The following is a 22,266-nucleotide window of genomic DNA, read 5'->3' as shown; positions in this document are numbered from 1 at the left end:
TGTTTTTCACGCTCATATCATTACCCGTACGGGTCACGGATTGAAGCGTTTATACTCAACTCGCTCGCTCAGTTCTCTCGTTTTCTCACACTAATTATCACGTTAAACACATACTATATACCCATATTTTGTGAGTGAATGCTTTGTGGCTACGCCACATGGGAATGTTGTTTTGCAGATGTTTTTTTGACTTAAGTAAGTTTTAATAATTCTGCAATGTTCGACACTATGCTCCATACAGTGTCTCTGTCTGTCTGTCTGTCTGTCTGTCTGTCTGTCTGTCTGTCTGTCTGTCTGTCTGTCTGTCTGTCTGTCTGTCGAAATTCCCCTTTTATCTTATCGTACCCATATTCGGATCAGAAGTTATTATACTATATACAAGTTTTTATACTAATTTCAGGGTTAGCTAGCCTAGCTCAGGAAATATACAGGCATATACAAGCATCTCAAAAGCAGAGTTATTTTAGCGATACATAAATGATAATACATTATTGACAAAAGCTATTATCCCAGCCACCTCAGACCCCCAGTCATATCACGCTGTACTCCCCTTTCTTCTCTTCAGTGCCCCCTCTCTCTTTCATTCCTTCCTATGTTCATCTTTCCTTGTGCTCCTCTCAATCTCTCTTTTGACCTCTTTTCTTCTTCTCCTTCATATTTTCTCATATTGACCAGATAAGATAAGACCCCTCTCAATCCGCAGATTGGAGCGTGTGTGTATTTACCAATTTGTGTGTGTGTGTGTGTGTGTGTGTGTGTGTGTGTGTGTGTGTGTGTGTGTGTGTGTGTGTGTGTGTGTGTGTGTGTGTGTGTGTGTGTGTGTGTGTGTGTGTGTGTGTACTTGTGTGTGTGCATGTTTGTATGTAGATAACTGACAAATATCCTGTACCACTCTGAGTGTGTGTTTGTGTGTACGTGTGCAGGCCTGTACAGACATGAATCCCCCATTGCTTGTGTTTTCTTTACGCAATTCCTCCACCACAGGTTTGTCTGGGCAGAACAATCCGTCGCACAAGCCGGGGTTAAGGAAAGGTTATCTAAATGAAATGAACATAGTGGGATAACAAACCGCTAGCTTGATTTCGGTAGCAATATTTTTAGCATCTGCACAATGGTAAATAGGTGGTTAGTATTATATTTAGGCCATCCGCTCTGTCAGGCTAATTGGCACGTTGCTATCTACATTCATGTGACACAAACTCTCACTTGAGTCGGTCGGTTGGTTGGTTTGGATGGTGGCCAACGCTCAACTTCCTCAGGTGTTAATAGTTTCATCACGCACACATTTTGCAAGGTGAAACAGGGAACAAAAGGGACAGGGTGTGACATTGTGTGTGTGTGTGTGCGTGTGCGTGTGCGTGCGTGCGTGCGTGCGTGCGTGCGTGCGTGCGTGCGCGCGCTATTGTTCTCATTTGTTTTAGTTAAACGTAGCGCCGTCACACTTTTTGGTTTTGGTACACATAAATATATCCTTCTACTCAAAGAGCTGTACGGTAACGTTAAGCAGGACAACTGAAAAACGTCTGTGAATATTTCAAATGTTATGTCTTTTAGAAATTTGATGTCGTATCACAAAACATCGGGCGTGACGAGAAAGCGGTATCTTCACTTCATCGAAGCACTCGGCTCTGCACTAAACTGCAATAACCTCAAACGGTTGTTGTGCTGGGTTGTTTTGTTAGCACTGCGTGCGCGCGTGTGTGTGTGTGTGTGTGTGTTATGAACCGCTTAATGATTAGCTACTAGATCCTAACCTTTGAGACCTAATCGTCTTCACATAATAAAACAAGGTGTGTGTGTGTGTGTGTGTGTGTGTGTGTGTGTGTGTGTGTGTGTGTGTGTGTGTGTGTGTGTGTGTGTGTGTGTGTGTGTGTGTGTGTGTGTGTGTGTGTGTCACGATACCTAAATTCCCTCCTTACGAAAACAAGCCCCGACATGGAGAGAAAACAAAAACTGTACTTCAGCAGCTGGTAGGGATGGGCTGGGACACACGCCCACACACACTTCCTTCACCTCCACCTGAGTCATTCACACGTGCATCGTCTCTCGCGCTCTCTTGGACGGAAAGGAAACTGATGAATCCTGACTCAGCCGGGCGTGTTCATGCTTCATCGGATCCAGTTTCTGGTTTTGGATCCACTGTCGCCATTTCGCCCCGAAATCTTTGAACTACAATCTAATTTTCATGCGATTCCGGTGACTGTGTCGCATTTCGTCCGAGGTGAACACATGGATACAGCGATCACATGAAGCTTCCATTGCGATGACAACAACACACTGATCCACCTGAGCTCCCAGAGCAACAACTTAACACTTGATAAAACTGATGACAATGTTTTGTATTATTACTAAAGTACAAGACGGAGAACAGAGTGAACAGCTGCAGTCCTCTCCTCTTCTCTCCTCTACTTCTTTCTCTTCTTCTGTCCTCTTTCTGCTCCACCTCATCCATGTCCTCTTCCTTCCCTCCTGCTCCTCCTCCCTCTCGTCTTCTTTCACCTCTTCCTTCTCTTTCTGGCCTTCTCCTCTTCCTTCTCCTTCTCTCGTCTTCTTCCTCTTCTGTCCTCTTCCTCCTCTTCCATCTCTTCTCTCCTCTTTCTCCTCCTATTCCTCTTCCTCCTCCTCTTCTCATCTTCCTCTCCTTTCCTTTCTTTCTTTGTCTTTTTTGGGGTTTTTTGGGGTTTTTTTTTTAGCTCCTGATGGATCACTTTGGCTTTGCTTGTCCTTTTCAACTGTGTGTGTGTGTGTGTGTGTGTGTGTGTGTGTGTGTGTGTGTGTGTGTGTGTGTGTGTGTGTGTGTGTGTGTGTGTGTGTGTGTGTGTGTGTGTGTGTGTGTGTGTGTGTGTGTGTGTGTGTGTGTGTGTGGGGCGTTTTGGCTTCAACATCACCATCAAAGGAATATTTTTCCATTCTTTGAAAATTCCCGTCATTAGAAAAAATGCTGACGGTTCAAGTTTATGTGGCTTTTTATTTATTATATATATATTTTGTGGGCATAACTTTTTCTACCCGCCCCCCCCCCCACCCCATACTCACACACAATTTAAAATACCAGCGTCTTTTCAGCGAAGAGAATGGTCTTAAAATGTATTTTTCTTTAAGGACATTGGGAAAAGTCCAGAGGCTGAATGAGGATTCAGAGAAAGAGGAAGAGGGGACCATTAAAGGTTCACTTTCATAGATTAAATGTTCATCCGTTGGTGTTCTAAAATTTTTTAACTTTGTGGGGAATTTTGTTTTTCAATGGGAATGTCTTTTTTTTTCCCCGCAAAAATTGTTTTTAGAGATGGACTGTGGGTGCATTCCAATCCACAGGGTCCCTACGTATGTCCCTACACTCTCTCTAGCCCAATTTGGGATCTAATAGTTATCATACACAGATAAAACAGTCGTGGGGGGCTCTGCTTCTGCATTTGGTTTGCGGCCCTCCAATAAACTCCAAACAAAGACGAAAACTCGCAGTGCATTGTGGGAAGAAGTGACCATGGGATGTACACTTGAGATTTGTTCCCTTTGCAGTGCACTTCGAAGTGGACTCTGTCACCCCCTACAGTTTCTCAGCTCAATTTTCAAAGGTTTGGATTGAGAAATATGAAAATACAATAACAAATGCATTTCTTCAGCCTTAGACATTGTTAGGTTTTCGACTTCCTTCAATTTCAAATGTACTATTGGGGGCAGCCTTAATAAAGGAAAAGGTTACATCTCCTTTTTGAAAATGGGAATCTCACATTATAGCCACGCGTGTCTGAATAACAGTGATATCACATTCTATTTCGAACACATTGTGTTTCGTTTTTTTCTCTGTATATCACATAAAGACTGACAATATTGTGAGAAAAATAGAGAATGTTTTCCCCATTGGACTGCAATGAAGCACAGTGAGAAGCTGCAGCCGAGTGGTAAGTTTCACAGAGGTCATTGCTATGAGTAGTTGTAAATTATTGTAACCAACATTTTAATAAGGCCTGGGTTGCAAAATGAACCGAACCTATCCTTTGATCTTGTGGAGGAAGGTGCTATGCTCCAATGCTAACAGGTTATGAGCCTCAATCGCTAACTAATGCAACAAACTACGTTTCTGACCCAAACTCTCCCTCTACTTTTCTGTGCTGCCTTGAACCTTACTGTTCTCTTTCCCGTCCTCTCTCCGCTTCTCCACCCTCGCTTGTCTTCCTCACATCGCGTCATCCCTCTCTCCCTATCGTGTCCTCTCCACCTTTCGCTCCTCCTAGCTCCATCTTCTCCTCCTCCTCTCCTCATCCCTTTTCCTGTTCCTTTCCTCCCCCCTCTTCCGTGTTCTCTCTCTCTATCTCTCTCTCTCTCTCTATCCTCTTTTTCCACCCTCCTGTCTTTCCTCTCCTCCTCCTCTCGTCGCCCTCTCCAGCGAGCCCGGGCCGCTGTAGCAAATTACCCAGCTGTCTTTGCAGCGCCTACAGGCAGCCATTAATTAGCTCATCTCATGGTCCATTAGTCAGCCAGGGAGAGGGAGAGCGAGGGAGAGGGAGGGAGAGAGAGAGAGAGAGAAAGAAACGGATGGAGAGACAGACGCAGTAGGTGCCCAACTTAGTGAATAGAGGGAGCAATAAAAAAAAAAAAGGGACAGAGCAGCAGAGTGGATCAGAGTGGTGTGACAAGCAAATGCAAAGAGTTTTTCTTTTTCCTAAAGAGAGGAGAAGAGGAGGAGGAGGAGAAGAAGGGGGGGAGAGAGTGAGCGAGAGCGGCGGTCTAGTGGAGGAACACATCCGACTTCCACAAAAGCATGAAGAAGTGGAGGTTGATGAGAGTGCTTTTGCTCTCTCGCTCTCTCGGAAAACAGTAAGACTGATGGGAACGAGGCCCGGTGAGGAGGAGAAGGACGGAGAGGGAGGACAGAAGCGAGTGGCTCTCTCACTCCATTTAGCGGCTTGCGGGGAGGGCGAGGAGTTTAAACAAGGTCAAACGGTGATGTCGTGTGAGCTCCATCACTGCTTAGAGACTTGGACGGACAAACCGATGGGCTGGCCGATAGACAGATGGATAGATATTTTTCCCAAGAGGAAAAATGCCAAAGCAGCTCACATCAAAACAATTGGCAATAATAATGATAGCGCAACACAGAGTTTCCCAAAGTGTGGCCCACAGCTCTCTGGTGGGCGGTGAAAGTCCTGCAGGTCCGCAAGAGGTCATTTACAATGAATAAATAAAATAAATACAAAAATTTAATTTTGTAATGAAGTCCAAAAATTTTAAACAAATAAAACAAAGCTATGGGATTTAAATTACCTGCTATTCTTCATTTATCTGACCTATTTTTGATCCGGAATCGTATGTTATATCTCATCACTGACGTGATTAAAAGGTTTGCATGTGCCACAGAAGATATTAAAATTTCAAATTGGGCTGCAGCATTCTTAGGTTGGGGCTAACTTGATAAATAAAGAATCGGCAATGCAATAAACCTAAAATCAACAACAGTAAAAAAACAAACAAAAAAAAAACAAGCGATAACAAGCAATATAAAATAAACAACAAATATTGGGGGTAAACCGTAAATGTCAGTGAACATATTTGAGAATTCACTTTTGTCAACTCAGCCCGGCAATAAATCCGGAATTGAACTCTATAAAATTTGTCTCTTTCACTTCGTTTAAATTTTCCGACGGTAGCCGAGAAATTGTATTTGCAAAATTCCAAATGGAAGCATCAAACAACTCCTCTCTGTGGAAACCTTTGCTGTAGATGAGAAGCTTGCATCCGTGCAGGCTCATACGAAGAGAGAGGGAGAGAAAGGTGGATTGAGAGAGTGGGTGTGGGGGGAAAGAGAGGAGAGTTTCACTCTGGAAAGAGCAAAGTGAAAGGAGTCAAGAGGAGGCGCGAACGCAGATGGAGAAGGGCGATAAATTTCAGCCCATTAGCCTCTGGCGTCTTATCACAGATTGTGAGCAAAGCGTATAGGGGGCGTTCCCCAAAATGAAGGATTCCAGCTCGACGGGAGGCTTGCACGGACATTTCAACTCCTCTTCCTGGAGGTTTGTCCTCTTCTCATACAGGAGGGGGGGGGGGGAAGTCTAAAGTTTAAATGCAAAAAAAAAAAAAAGCCCAAGGTGGAGATTTCTTAACATGTAAATCTAAACATGGATTTCAAAAAATCTCTTGTGGCCATAAGAGAGAAACTTTTTTTGATGCCGTGCTAAGGAGTCTGCCACCTTTCTCCGCTCCACATTCTCGGATGTGATTCTGAGACACTACGGGATCCCTGGCCTCTGTAATGACCTCAGCTCTCTTCACCGCATCCGACGGTACAATGTTCTTTCTTTCTTCACACTCGCTGGTGCTGCAAGACTTCTGAGTGGGTTCTGCTGTTGACATCTGGCTTAAAGGCAGGATGGGGCGTCACTCATGTGAAGCTGCAGGATTTCAAAGCGGCCGTTACAAGACGGAAGCTAAACCGACAACGGAGAGCAGGAATGAAGATAGCGACCGCCCGAACCAACCTTTAGAGGTGGAGGATTTTGCTACCCCTCCCTCACCTTGAAATGGCTGATTTGTGTGAAGTGTGAAGAAATGCTCTTATTGCTCGCAGCTCGGATAATCATACATAATTTTTGTCAGGCACCAGGGAAGAGCTTGAAACGCTTTGGAGCAAGATCCGCTGCTAGAATCCGTTATTTGTCAAAGGTGTGTACAGGTGACTGTGGAGTAGACATTTTTGCAGTAGGGAGTGCTGCATGAAAAGACATTAAAAGGCTTTAAACCAGACCTCAAAATCCCCTGAAAGCCTTCAAAATGCGCCAAGAATAACGAGAGAGAGAGCTTGACAAAACAATGCACACCACGAAGCCAAGCAGCAGCTGAGTGAGCGGCCTGCTATTCAAGATGCTTCTACCGGGCTTAATAGTCTCTCTTTTTTTCATTACATTTAGTATTCTGCTCTGCGAGTGACGTCCTGCTTCATGGGGCGGAGACGAACGAACGGACGAACACAAACTCGCGTGCAGAGTTTTAATATGCACACAAGTCTCACTTATCTCCGTTTCAGTGCATGCACTCGTGAGTTGAAGGCGGTTTAGAGCCGCTGTATGCTCCTCAAGGGATTAATCCAGAGAAATCCAATCAGACCGTCTTCATTTCCACAGACAGCCATTTCGGTTTTATTGTCTCCGACGCACAGCGTAGCAGCCTAGATATTCCATTTAGGGGCCGGGATACGGTGCTCGCTCACTAATCCCGACTTTGGACCAGTTCATTAGCAGCGTTTTAAGTGTCCTGGAGTCTAAACACTTTCCGCCTGCTGATTCGCCGACTCAAAAGATTTTCGGGTTAGTTATCTCGCTTCTTGAAACAATTCTTGGTTTCAATTGAGGTCCCATTATCCTCAATGTCCTGCTTTACACTCATAGTAAAGCCATAGTCATACTTTATTCCACAACCTGCCGTTCATGGCGGGTCCCTGACCGCCATTTTGTGCAAATTTTGGGTCCGGCACCTCAAGTCCTTTTCGTTCCGATCACACTTTTGAAAATCACAAAACGTAAGCTTTGCAATTCATCCTATTACGACAAAAACCATGACAGCGAGAATGGAAAGAATGTTAGTTTGAGGGAAGGAAAGAAGGAAAGAAAGGACGGGCTCAGCTCCCTCTGTAGCGTTGGAGGTGATTGTGGAGCAGCGGAATCCTCCTCTTGAAAGCACCAAAGGACTGCTCGTTGGTCGTCCACTGGTCGACAGTCACCAATGGACGCGTCATCCGTCACTTTGGTCCACTTCCAACCGTCTCAGTCTCTACCTTTTATTTTATTTCATACCTTTCTCCCTCCCTCCGTCCCTAAACTTCTTCGAAGGAATAGGGGGGGGGGGGGGTTGACGTGGCAGGTCCTTCTAATTATAGCGCCGTCTTCAGGGAATGTTGACTTGTAAACAAGGCACCGGGGGTTCATCCGTCACTCTGCTGTGGGATAATACATATACATGTGTCGCATAAAAGCCGTTATACGGACCGTCACTGTCAGCTCGGTTATTTGCTTTGCAAACTAATTCCGTCCTTACGTAATTGTAAATTGTTGTATAGCTCTTCTTTGGAAAGAGGTCTGTTTGAGGTGTAGCTGCAGGTCCGGCGTCAAAGCAAAGTTACCCTTTGTAGACTTTTTATAGATATGAAACGCTCATCCCGGGCCTAAAAATAGTTCCAGGATATTATGTAAGCGGGTGATACAGTTTTTAATTGACTTTTTATTTTTATTTTAATCTATGTGCTTCAAAGGCTTCCAAGGGTGCGGAAGTTAACAAAGCGAGTTGATGTGTTGCCTGGCAACCACAGCAAATATCAGATCAGGATGTTAATCGGCCGTCAAAGTCCATCAAACCTCCCTGGCTGTCAGGTGTGTGTGTGTGTGTGTGTGTGTGTGTGTGTGTGTGTGTGTGTGTGTGTGTGTGTGTGTGTGTGTGTGTGTGTGTGTGTGTGTGTGTGTGTGTGTGTGTGTGTGTGTGTGTGACACGCAACGCTCCATTTAGCTCCATTCAGTCTGCATGGAAGCCTGTCCCGACCGTTGTCCATCACCACCTCAATCATTACCACCGCACACTTTGGTGGCACAGCCTTTTAATCCCACTCTCATTAATAATTCCATTTGGACGGAATCTGCGTCTTCTGCCAGAATTAAGGGGGTTATCATATTGATGTGACGTGTGACTTAACCTCAAAATAAGATATGTGTTTCATCTCATACAGGACATACCTCTATAGCTCCAGAATCAGAATGTTTATATGGCCAGGTACAGATACATTAAATAATTTTGTCCATTTTGTCGCTTGTATCAAACTACTGTATATCAGAGTCATAGCTGATCCTTCAGGAGGAATAAGCCACATTAGTAGAGTAAGAGATAAAAGGGGAAAGAGACCCTCGCAAGATAGACTGGTCAGTGCAAGTAGGGTCCAGGTGTGGTCAGTCTGCGATGAAAGATGTGGATTTGTTGTGAATACGTATAATACACATATGATATATAAGGAATTTGTCACGCTAAAGATTGGTGCATTGTTGTACAGACAATTAGCATAAAAAGCTCAACCGTATGAATTAGAATAATATTATATCCTATATCATAACGAGATATAACAAAAAGGACAAAATAATACAAAACTATATATATATAACAAAATATACACACAATAACAAAATAAACACACAAAAAATGTAAAATATATAAGAAAAATAGCCAAATATACAAAATGCGATTCTATATAGATGAGCTCTCTGTCCCACAGTTCAGGGATAGGTGGAGATAAAAGCACCACTGTGGGCTGCTGGTAATTGGTGAACCGATCAGAACGCTTTGGGGGCGGAGCCTAACAACACTAGGCTCATCAGGTGACCCTGGGCTGCTCCACCCCTCCCTCGTTACCTTTCTGTTGGTCTGCTTTCTCTCCGTCGCGTTCTGTCTCCACTTCCACCAGTTCCCCATCGATTTAAGTCGCTCATCTTTTATCTTGCTCGCCCTCACTCCTTTTCCTCCTCCTCTCCCCTCCTCCCTCCTATCACTCCACCCCCCCCCCATCTCACACCCTCCCCAATAGTCCACTTTTTTTCTTACTGACCGTCTACCACTGTCCTCTCCTCTCTTTTGTCTTCCTCTCCTCTCCTTATCTCCCCCCTTCCTCTCGGTTTCTCCTCTCTCCCCCTCCTTTCTTCTGTCTTCCTCCCCTTTCTCTCCTTCAACTCTCTCCTCCCCTTTCCTCTCCTCCTCTCTTAATCTCCCCTCATCCTCTCTCCTCTACTCTCTTCCTCATAGCTCCCCTTCCTCTCCTCATCTCTCCACTCTCCCCTCCCCCTCTCCTACTCCTCTCCCCTCACCTCTCCCCTCCCCTCTCCTCTCTTCTGCCCTCCTCCCGCTTCCTCACCTCTCCTCTCTCCCCCTTCCCGTCTTCTCCACCTTATCTCTTTACCTCTCTCCTCTCTCTTCCTCTCCCGTCCTCCTCATCTTTCCCTCTCTCTCCCCCTCTCCTGCAACTATCTTAAATCTCTTGCACCTTATTGTCTCACAGTAACCAGAGGATGACGATGCTTCATTATCGCGCGCGCGTGTGTGTGTGCGTGCGCATGTGTGTACGCATGTGTGCGTGCTCGTGCATGCGCGCATGTCGGAGGTACAGTGTGCTAATAGTTGCTCTCTTTGTGTGACAGGCTAATGACTAGTTAGCGCTTCTTTCTTCCTGCTTCTATCTCTCTCTCTTTTGGACTTTCCTGTTCTTTTATTCCCACACTGTGCATTTTTTTTCTCCCACTGCATTTGCCGCTCTCTCTCTCTCTCCCTCTCCCTCTTTCTCATACTCTCCCTCTCTCTCTCTCCCTCTTCATTATCCGCCTTTGTCTTTTGTGTCGCCCTTCTCCACTCCTCAATCACATCCCTCTCTCTCCCTCTCTCACCCCATCACAGCCTGACAGCAGCTTGCATCTATGTTTTCTCCTCGTCTTTCACCGTAATCCTTGTTCGTCCACTCTCATCTCTTATTCGTTTTTCCTTTTTTTTTTTTTGTCTTTCCCCTCAGAAACGACGTGTGTGTGCGTGTAAGCGGGCGTGCGCCTGTACATGTGTGCGAATTGGCTGATAATTGTCTTTTATTTTCTCTCTGGATGGATTGCTTTGACGCTCTTAGTCTCTCTCATTTGCCCCTCTCTCCCCTCCCTTCTCCGTCCCACCATTTCCTGTTCTATCCATCATCTCTCTCTCTCTCTCTCTCTCTCTCTCTCTCTCTCTCTCTCTCTCAGAAGTCTTTGAAGGTGCTCTGGTACATTACAGATAGGAGTGGTTCACTAGCACAGCAGTGTGTTTGTGTGTGTATAAATGTGTGTGTGTGTGTGAAATATACACAATGTGATTCTATGCACAGTATAAATTTAGTTAAAAGCTTATATGCTTAAAAAGATTGCAGCCATATTGTCATTATATATCCGTCTGATAACAGAATAAAATGGCAGAACAGAGGAGCCCAAATGTCAGGAAGAAAAATGTTTCCAAGACTGTATAACAAAAAGGGTTATTCAATTATTTTCTCCCCGTCCAGACGAGGTGGCGTACGAGGTGAGCTGGTTCTTCTCCAGGCTGCGGGACAGGGAGGAGCAAGCCGTGCGCCTGGTGGGCTCAGACCGTTTCGGGGTGGTACGCAGGGAGATGCGCAACAGCTCCAGCGACGTGACGGTCGAGCGGCGCGACACCAGCACCTTCCTGCTGAACGTGCACGGAACCCAGGACAGGTAGGTCCACTGGCGGGCTCTGACCCCATTCAGGTTGATGCCGAGGGGACCCGGGTGGTCCGTGTGCATCTCTGGCCGTGTCGCAAAACCGGTGTCCTACTACTGATGAATGGGTATCGTTTACTTTCTCAACGGTTTTGGGATGCGTCCAGGGGAGAGAATCTTTAAACCATGTTTCAAAATAAAAGCGCAGCATTGGAATTTCGGTACACTTCAACAATAATACACTCACTCGCCACTTTATCAGCCAATCACATGGCAGCAACTCATGGCATGCAGACATGGTGAGGAGGACTTGCTGAAGTTCAAACCGCATCAGAATGGGGAAGAAAGGGGATTTAAGTGACTTTGAATGTGGCATCGCTGTTGGTGCCTGGTCTGAGTATTTTAGAAACTGCTGACCTACTGGGATTTTCACGCACAACCATCTCTAGGGTTTACAGAGAATGGTCCAAAAAAGATAAAATATCCAGTGAACGGCAGTTGTGTGGACGAAAATCCCTTGTTGATATGAGAGGTCAGAGGAGAATGGGCAGACTGGTTCAAGACGATAGAAAGGCAACAGTAACTCAAATAACCACTCGTTACAACCAAGGTAGGCAGAATACCATCTCTGAACACACAACACATCGAACCTTGAAGCAGATGGGCTACAGAAGCAGAAGACTACACCAGGTGCCACTTCTGTCAGCTAAGAACAGGAAACTGAGGCTACAATTCGCACAGGCTCACCAAAAATGGACAATAGGAGATTGGAAATATGTTGCCTGGTCTGATGAGTCTCGATTTCAGCTGCGACATTCAGATGGTAGGGTCAGAATTTGGCTGAACAAAATGAAAGCATGGACCACCCTGCCTTGTATCATGGGTTCATGCTGGTGGTGGTCGTGTAATGGTGTGGGGGATATTTTCTTGGCACACTTTGGGCCCCTTAGTACCAATTGAGCATGGTTTAAACAGCGCAGCATACCTGAGTAATGTTGCTGACCATGTCCATCCCTTTACGACCACAGTGTACCCATCTTCTGATGGCTACTTCCAGCAGGATAATGCACCATGTCACAAAGCTCAAATCATCTCAAACTGGATTCTTGAACATGATAATGAGTTCACTGTACTCCAGTGGCCTCCACAGTCACCAGATCTCAATCCAATCGAGCACTTTTGGGATGTGGTGGAACGGGAGATTCGCATCATGGGTGTGTAGCCGACAAATCTGCAGCAACTGCGTGATGCTATCATGTCAATATGGACCAAAATCTCTGAGGGAATATTTACACCTTACACCTTGTTGAATCTATGCCACGAATAATTAAGGCAATTCTGAAGGCAAAAGGGGGTCCAACCCCGTACTAGCAAGGTGTACCTAATAAAGTGGCCGGTGAGTGTATAAGCTACGACTCTAGCAAGACTTGAGAAGATAAGACTTAGAGAATCCATGTGGAGAAATGTAGGTGTCGAAACAGCAAAAGACTGATTGATTGATTTGATTTATAAGAAAAGGATAAGAAGTAAGATGAGAATTAAATAAAAATAACAGATGTACACATCTTTCCACAGTCTAAACATGGATACACACGACGCTACCTAGTAGTAGTGAGCAAAATGTGGCAAATGGCCAATACGCTTAAGTCAGTAAGAACAGGTAGTTGCAGCAGTGTAGTAATGTGCGATGGCATCACAGCAGTATTACAGGCGGTGGCAATCCATTATTCCTATGTCAAGCTTTTTGAAGAAGTGTGTGTATACAGCCACTGTCCACTAGGACGGCCCGCAACTCAGTATTTGAGCAGAACCCACCAGTTGCGTACCAATGATTTGTACCCTATAAATCACCAAGTTGTCCAAGGCTAACAGTAGCTGTGCCGGTCTTTGTTTATTGTTTACATTCTGTCACATTTTCGTGAACTGTTGCATTCTCCTAAAGTGAACACTAGGCTTTGGCCAATATTCGTTAATATCGTTATTATATTTAAGTGCGATATTTTCACAGTATCTAAATATCATGCACCCCCCCCCCCCCCCACGTTCACCCGTCCGTCCATGGGACCACGGGGAGCTGCAGATGGAGCTCCCTGTATGTGGACGTATGTGCGCAGCGGCACAACAGCAAGGATTTGGACGTGCACGCGTACGTGGCACGGATGGTGATTAAGTCGCAGCTTCCACGGCACCTACGATGCGCTCGCCAGTGATGCGCACGCCAGCAATGGGGTGCCCGCGATCTGCTTGCCAAAACAGTGTTTTTATTGTAGATGTATGTTATTCTATTTTACGTCTGCTCATGGAGCTAAACAAGTGTGTGTAGAACAAAGCCCTGCATAATGGGGCCACTTTCACTCGCTCCCCGATCACCCCTTCTCCATGCGTTATGTGCACATGCATTTTCTCTGTCACTGCTCCCCCCGGTCAACAACAACGATTATATCTTATATCGTATATCGGAAACCACATCAAATTATACATTTTTGGATAGAGAACACAACACACAAGCGCCGTTATCGAATTGTGTCACATTTGCGCCTTTACAGCATACAGTGATAAGCCCCATTCACACTTAGTTCCTGGCAATTGTCAGGGATTACCTTCCGGCACCACTAATGATTTTCACCCGTGCAACTACATTCAAGAACATTTCCGTTTTGCGCCTTTTCACACATGCCATGACAATTGCCGGAATTACAGGGGCAAAGGACAGTTCCAGTGTAGATGTGATCGTTTGGACAATCTGTGTTTGCAACGGACTTGCATTCTGAATCAGTGTGGTTTTTTTCCTGGCTCTCAGAGACCAGCGCTTCGGTTTCCGCATCCCCGTCTCCCTGCCCCTCCTGGACGTCTCGGTTTCCTCCGCTAACGGAACAAAGACAGAGCCCCCGTCCCCCCGGACACATTAACCCTAACCAAATGTTATTAAATCAGTGTGATCATTTTCAAGCTGTCCTACACTCTCTGCGGCTAGAGAAGGAACGTTCTCCAACCGTTCTACCTCTCCCTGTGCGTTTGTTCCCTCTGCGGCTCCACGCTCCGGTGCAGTCAGCGGGCAAGCGAAGCGATTCGATTGTGCCGAATGTCACCGCACTCAAAGCACTTCATACTTCCCGAACTGACATACACCACGTAGTGCCCCTCTCTCTTCTTAACTCTAAAAGACACATCTAGGGTCTGGGTGGAATTTTTAAGAAACATAAAGACCTCTTAAAGTCTCCATAGAGACTGGACATGTTTGAATTTCTCTCCTTTGCAGCTGAGCGCCACAGTTCAGATCTCACCATTTTTCCAAATTTTTAAATTTTTTTCCCCCCAAAACAAATAATTTTTTAAGTATTTGTACGAAATAATATTTGTAAAAACACACTATTTGTGCTTTGCCGATACCATATTCGGATTCGGCTTCACCCCTACTTTACGTGCTTGTTCCGGCAATGTTACTGCTTCCATTCACAACACAGCCGTAACACAGCTGTATCGGCATTTTCCGGAAATGTTACTAGGTCTTGAGGTGGGAAATTGCCAGAACATATTTCGCGCAATATCGATCCCTGATCCCATTCACACATGTCCCCATGCAGGAAATGTTCTGGAACATTTCAGGGATAGACTGCATGTGTGAAAGGGGCTTAAGGTTTGGTTGTGAAATGGGTCCCTGCCGTAAATTAGAGGGAAACGGGCCATGACAGATGGGTGGGTCTTCCCTTTAGTATGGAGGGTGTATCACTCCACTGATAAACAATACAAAGTTGTTATTCCTTTTTGTCTTCTGTGTTTAATTGTTATTTTTACTTTTCCAGTGACAGTGGCGAATACTACTGCACGGCTACTCCTTGGTACCTGTCGGCCTCCACAGGATCCTGGACCCAAGCCCAAGAACTGAGCTCCTCCAGAGTGTTCCTCACGGTCCGCTTTGCTGGTACGCAGTGAGTGAGTGAGTGAGCGAGTGAGTGAGTGAGGCCCAGGTTTCATTCAAATTAACACCAGTCCACTCAAGTCCAAACTGGACTGATCCACTGTGGGACCTTTGTAAGGGTTATGAACTGTTATGTTTTCCGTCCTATATTTATTGTCAATGTTGCAATGCGTTGAGGCGCTCTCGCTCTGTCTCTCTTCTTCAGTGTGGGATTCCCTGAAGTTTCCTCTACTGTACGGAGCGTGCGCCTCACTCGGTAAGCAACAACACACACATAACCATAACACCATAACCCTTAGTGGTTTATGATTTTGGCCACTCAAGTATTCAGTCTCTTCAGCCAATCGTTTCAACTTACTAGTGAAAATCTTACTTACTTGTACATCTTACTTGTTTTTAAATACAGTCGTGAGATAACCGATATCTAGGATAAATATATACTTAATCCCCTGGGGGAAATTTAGTTCTAGCTTCGCTATTTTTCAGCCCATGCTTCATTAAAATGTTGGTTTACTATTGACAAACTTACCACTCTGCTACAGCTTCTCACTGTGCTTCAATGCAGTCAAATGGGGCAAACATTGAAGCATAAAAAAGTTTAATCGTCTTTTGGGGGAAAAAAAGGGGGGGGTGGCGGGGGGGCACGATATTATCTTTATGTTCTTCAGAAAAGTAAAAAAATGGTTGCAAAGCTTCAGTTTTCTCAGGTTTTTCAGAGTGTTAATGACTCTTTTGCACTTCCACTAATCAACTATTTTGGCTACATCCACACTCCTGTAAGAGACTCAAAACAGAAAGTTGCACCGATTCCTACACAAAGAAACAAAGGCACTAGGAATTATATTCTGACTGTACTATATTGATATTGTGAGTTTCCCATTCTCTAAAATGAGATTTAACATTATTTTTTTGAAAATGTTTGCCCCATATGACTGCATTGAACCACAGCCAGAATGGTTTTCAATCGCCAAGTATTCAGCAAGGTTGTTGCCATGAAAAGTTATAAATTATGGGAACCAATATTTTTATAATAAGGCCTGGGTTTAAAAAAAGCAAACCTATCCTTCAAACCTATCCGTGGACTTCCATGTTGTTCTCTTCCAGGCGTGGGCCTCTTTTCGCTGGTGCTGGGCCTGGTTTGCGCCCGCTGCTGCTGCCGCAACATCAGCCACACGCCGCGCTCCCGCAACAAGCTGATGGACCTGGAGATGGACTGACATACGCTTTCCCCTCCCCCTCCCCCCCGCCCCAGCCCGAACCCGGACCCGAACCCCAACCCAAACCCGGAACCGGACCCCGAACACGCTACCGAAGGGCCGCGCACATGCAAAGCACACGTTCGTGGACGACCTCTGGGACAGCCAGTCCTTCCCCATGGATGGATGCTGGGAATAAACCCAACTTTGCCCGAGACGTCTGAGGAATCTACGGAGCTTCCAGGGTTCTTTTGTTCTCAAAGGATTTAGGTTTCTCCTCCAAAGAAGTGACGCTGGCTATCCCAACCTAATCCGATTTTTTGGGGGGGTCCTTTTTTTTTTTTTTTTACACGGGGCGAGGGAGGTAGAGGGGAGACTCAGCATCAACACTGCCCTCCCCTTCAGCCATCGCTTGGTGTCTGATCGCCAACTGAGCAACCACTAGACTCAATGGTGCCATACTGTCTCGAATCAACGTTAGAATTATCAAATTAAAAAGACTTCTCAGACATTATTATCCTTTTTTTTTTTCTTTTTAACTTTGATCCATTGCCGACACTCCCTACTTCCAGTTTTGCGACGGGGTTGGAGGCAAAAATCGCACAAGGGGAAAAACTACTTTGTACCTTGAGACGCCTGAATCAGGATTCACCGCACCCACTCTTTGGTATTTTTCTATCTGACTCCATCGACTTTCAGGAAAATTCAGAGATTTAAAATTGAGTGAAAGCGATTGGCCGTTGCAAGATGAGAGTCGGCCATTTGACGCTCAGAACCGGTTTGAGCCGGATCCCAGTGACAGTCCGTCAGAGCTGCTGTAAAATCCCTATAGCTGTGGAGTTGTTTTTCTACCTGATCCCTTTTCTGTTTTTTTCAATACAGGACCCTTTCAGATACAAGATGTTTGTAAGCTTTACAATGAGGTGTGTCTGTGTGTCTGTGTGTCTGTGTGTGTGTGTGTGTGTGTGTGTGTGTGTGTGTGTGTGTGTGTGTGTGTGCGTGTGCGTGTGTGTGCGTCAGAGAGAGACTTTTGGGAGATATGTGAAGCGCAATGGGTCGGCTGTCACTCTGAGTTTCACATGGACACACCTGAATGGCTCAAAGCTGTAAGGCTGTTTGGTATTGAGAACACATTCACCAATTCTTAGCGTAGTGTTGGGTACGGTGCTCAGGAGACAGAAATCTCAGAAGTCTCGGCACTTCCTTCCATGCTCGTTGCCCCTTTCCAGTCCAGGGTTGTTCTTCCACGGTGTGATGACATCATAGCCTCTTCCTGAAAAGGGCTGCCAATCCCGAGCACGTACAATGATCTGGATGTTGAGTCCCGAAACTGGAGCCCCGCAGGCCAGAAATCTTCTGGACTTAGAACCCAGTGACAGATAAGGGCGCGTGACATCTGCACCCTAAGCCAAATTGTTATCTCAATGCACCTGGTTTGAGTGTGTTCAGTTCAGCCACCACCTCCCAATTTGTTCTGGTCAGCAAAGGCTCTGCTTCAAGACGACAATTCAAACTACTGCCAATGTCGTGAGCGAGGTCTTTACCATGGATTTTAGCTCAAGCCAAATGCTGCCTCGATCCAACAGAAATGTCAGAACTTTTCCATTTCTCGCCATCAAACTTATTTCCATTTGCAGTTTCATTCATCTATTTTGTTTTGTTTTGTTTTTTGTTTTGTTTCACAACAAACTGAATACTCATTACTTGTCATTTCTGAGGTAATGTTTTTCTTCTTGGCTATACAGCCATGCAATAGCTCTAGAAGGGGAAAAGGGAAAGCGAAACGTAACATCTGATGATAGCCCTAATGTATTCAAAACAACAACTTTCCATAGTTTTCTTCAGTTCGTTTGCTTTCGTCCATCTGTTGAATTGATTTACTGATATGGATTCAGACGATCAGTTTTGATGCCACAGACACACTAAGCTGCTATCCTGCGTCACCTCTTGTTTCTTTCAGTTTTATGGATGCTGCGCAGCACAACGGAAAACTTACCAGGCATTGTGGGTGTTTGGTTTTTCTTAGCGTTTTTTAATGTATTTGGAGTGGTTTGGCGCAGGTGCAGCAGTTGATGCAATGACCAGAGTATTTCAGTTTGTGTGTTTCTGGATGTTTATTCAAATTACAGTATTCAATATTAGCCTTCCCCCCCCATCTCACACACACAAACACCAACAGAGCGCTTGACCACAATGGGGAAACTGGTGCACAACGACCACATACACACCTGAAGAAACAAAAAAGCTACTGCAAGGCTTCCTGGACATCTTGTTCTATTTTGTCATAATTCTTGTGAAGAGTATGTAAGAGCGGAATTTTGAGGATGTTTTTAAATAAATAGATTTTTAAGATGTGAGCTTGTGAGTTATTTCTATGATTCTAGATATGATTGATGCAATGTCTTAACCTTACCTTAGTAACCTTTAGCGCTCCTAAACTGGGGATATATACTGTATATATGCAGTGCTGCTTGAAAGTATGTGTGTGTGTGTGTGTGTGTGTGTGTGTGTGTGTGTGTGTGTGTGTGTGTGTGTGTGTGTGCGTGTGCGTACATGCATACCGGGGACAAATATGAAATCAATGCTGCGGGCGCTTGGTAACAAGATACTGACTCCTCTCCGCTTGGTTCAAGATTTATTTCCATGTGTGGTTTTTCGTCTTCTATTTCAAGATTTATTTATTTATTTACAAGCCACCAACCTACATGCCAGCCGAACATCCTCACCGCCTCTCACCGTTCCAAACTGAATAGAAAGTGGGAATCCACGATATTATCTGGGATCCAAGCGAGGCTACACCCATCGGGAGCGGAACGGTGACCCAGTAAGACATGAAATTACTAATCCCAGGGCTCCGGTAAGCTCATGGAGATGTGATGTTGGTTTTGGTGCGGCAAGTTCTTTATTTTTGTTATTCAACTTAGAGTGCGTTAGCTGCGTCCTTTTATGCAAACTAATGCAATCCCTCCAATCTAGAGTTAATGCTTCCCCTTAAACAGAACACCCCTTCTACTCCTCGTGTGTGTTTGTGTTTAACTTGCTTGATTCCGCTTTTTCTACCTCAAACTTTTAACAGATTATTGAATTTATTTTATTACACATAAACATTCATTTTTTGATTTAGAAGTAGTTGAGTAGTTATCTGATATTCCATGTGAGAATTTCTGACCGGAGGACATGTAACCCTGTTGTAGTGAAACGTTCTTCTGATGTGTAGCTAGGGCACATCATCAGTGATGTTACCTCAGGTCATTGGGTGTTTTGGCTCTTTCTAACATCAGACACCCTCACTCAGGCAACCCAGCTGAGGTTGTTTAAGCCTCAGCTTGTGCCTTAGCAGCACTCTCCCACAGATCCGCTCGCTTGATCCAGAGCCACCTAGATGCTTTCTCTGCAGCCTCTGTGCTGGTAGAGATGGCCCTTCTCCCCTGTGATGCAGAGTGCAGTGTAGGCTCTACAGAGGGACTGCCCTGCAAAGCCTCTGCACCCCCCCCCCCACTGGCAAGCACCTTGCCTTACAGCCTTGTCTGTGGCAGTCGCTGACTATGCCCTCATACTTCTCCCTCTTCCGCTCAAAGGCCTCCTCCAATCCGGTTCTCCCATGGCACGGTAAGCTCCAGTATGATGGTGTGCTTTGTTGCCTCTGACACCAAGACGATGTCAGTTCTTAAGGTAGTCTTGGCAACATGCTGAGGGAACTTGAGCTGCCTGCCTAAATCCACTAAGAGCTGCCAATCTTGTGCAGTATTGAGAAGCCCTAATGATGGTCTGTGTGTTTTACTTGGCTTCTTTCCGGCTCTGATGAAGTTGATGGTCCGCTTTAATGGTTTGGGCTTCCGGCAGCAGGTGATGGCGACACAAAGGCGCTCAGCGATGGTCTTGAGCACCTGGTCGTGTCGCCAGCAATATCAACCTTCCCCTAGAGCCTTTGGGCAGCAACTTAAGATGTGCTCGAGGGTCCCCTTTCTCTGACACAGAGAGCACGTGGGCATATTGTCTAAGCCCAAGCAGTGCAGGTTAACGAGCTGGGAAGGACATCGTAGACGGCCTGGACTAGGAACCTGAAGCGGTGTGGCTCTGCCCGCCAGAGGGTCAGTCCACGTGATCTTCCTCTCCACAACTTGCTCCCATCTTGTCCAGGCACCTTGCTGCCTCATTCCTACTGCTCTTATGGACCTCTCCTCCTCGATCGCTGCTCTCACCTCGTTCTGGACTAGTTGCCTCCGTTCCTTTCCCTGAGCCTTGTTGTAATGGGGGGTTGTGACAGTTCCTGGTCCAACTCTTCCTCTGGCTACTGCTCCCACCAGGACTCCATGGCGAAGTCGGGACTCTGCCTGCTCCACTGCAACACATGCTCCATTTTTTGAAATATATTTTTATTCAGTATATACAAATAAAATTATCTCCTTTTAGGCAAACAAAGCACCTGTCTCTATAGTAAATTACTCTTGACTTGTGTTTCATGATTTGTGTCCCTACAATATTACTTGTTAATTTTAATTAATAAATTGTTTTTATATTCTGTATTTTGAAATGGTGCAATACAAATATTTCTAATGCATTTCCCTTGAATGTTTTTCCACAATAGTAGGAGAAATAGGCCTAATATTTTTGGGGACGTACGTGAGGGGGTACTTGGTTTATTTTCTAAAGTTTGCGAACCTCTCCTCCACAAAACCAATCCCAAACCTTGAAACCCTGTGGCAGCAAAAACCCATGCAACGGTCAATGCCGTAAGTGCCACCATTGCAACCGGTGTAGTTGCACCAGGGCTCAGTGGCCGCTAGGCACCCAGCCCAGTGGTGTTGTTGGGGGTTGGCATCCGTGGTTTCAGCCCCAAATTTTTAATGAATAGCCCCGGACCTAAGAGTTGGGTTTTTTTGGGGGTTTTTTGCCCCAGAGCTGTTCATCTGTCAATTCCGATCATGCATTAAAGCCCTCAAAAATAATCTGATATCTTGTTTTGGGTTCTCTGTGTGTAATTCAAGCAGAAGATCTACTTCACACAACTTGGCACATGCACATAGAGAGAGAGAGAGAACGTCCGCTAGGGTTTAATATTTTTCTCAGGAAAATAAGCACCCTATCCCAGGAATCATCGAAAATGTACCTGTTTTCAAGTTCATTGGTCATATTTGAAGCACCACTAAATACAACAAGGAGAAATATGGGTTCCCAACCTGACAGCTTTAGTGTGGCGGTATTAGAATTATTAAGGCAAAAGAACACCATTTATATTAATCAACATAAGAATGAACATAATATAAATTGTATGCCGCTTGAATTTCGCTATAGCTGTGACTCCTGCAATAAATATGCAATTTCAAGTTCATTGCCTGTGATCTGTCTGCTGAGAACAACAAACAAAATTCATTAAAGCAAGTAATTTGCCGTTTCCAAAATCACTCTATTAAGCTGAGACGGATTCCATATATTGTTAGTGCTCAGAGGCTGCTGGTGCACAATGTGCACTGCGATCCTGTAGCCAAGCAATGTTAGATATAGTAATAAAGTCAATGATCACTCAAAATTAACTGAATATTTATTTATTTTAACTTCACCATTTCAAAGCAACACTGTGCAATTGTGCATGTAAGCCAATACAGTGAACAATCACAGCGGGGATATACAAAATTTACTACATAATCAAGCAAAATATATTTAGGTCTATGATAAATAAAACAGACGGGGGCCAGTCATAAATAAAACAGATCACCCTAATTAAAACAAAAAGACTTTGGTGCTTTGTGTTTATGAATAACAATAAGCTTTCAGTGTGTGTCACCGACACATGCAGTGTGCAGCTGTTCCGTAAACTTAAAAACATGTCTTGAAACATTAAAACATAGGCAATGCATATGTTTTAAGAAAGTAAACTTTGGGTCTATATATTTATGACCCACCACAGCCTTTAGGTATATTTGGTGGCTTT

General features: G+C 45.0%; 1 protein-coding gene across 2 annotated transcripts in view; it reads left to right on the top strand.

The window, feature by feature from the left end:
- The window catches only part of LOC307245655 (prostaglandin F2 receptor negative regulator-like), a 72,230-nt gene extending 55,689 nt beyond the window's left edge, over positions 1 to 16,541 (top strand). For both annotated transcript variants that reach the window (XM_080021302.1, XM_080021301.1), the window contains 4 exons: positions 11,045 to 11,234; positions 15,023 to 15,141; positions 15,344 to 15,394; positions 16,243 to 16,541. In XM_080021302.1, coding sequence (XP_079877428.1) covers positions 11,045 to 11,234; positions 15,023 to 15,141; positions 15,344 to 15,394; positions 16,243 to 16,355 — 473 coding nt within the window. In that variant the 3' untranslated portion in view covers positions 16,356 to 16,541. The remainder of the gene's footprint in view (positions 1 to 11,044; positions 11,235 to 15,022; positions 15,142 to 15,343; positions 15,395 to 16,242) is intronic.
- The last annotated feature ends 5,725 nt before the right edge of the window (positions 16,542 to 22,266 follow it).

Source organism: Zeus faber (assembly GCF_960531495.2).
Source record: "Zeus faber genome assembly, chromosome: 2".
NCBI classification, from domain to species: Eukaryota; Metazoa; Chordata; class Actinopteri; order Zeiformes; family Zeidae; genus Zeus; species Zeus faber.
Note: the sequence above shows the minus strand (reverse complement) of the source record. Positions and strands in the feature narration are given on the sequence as shown.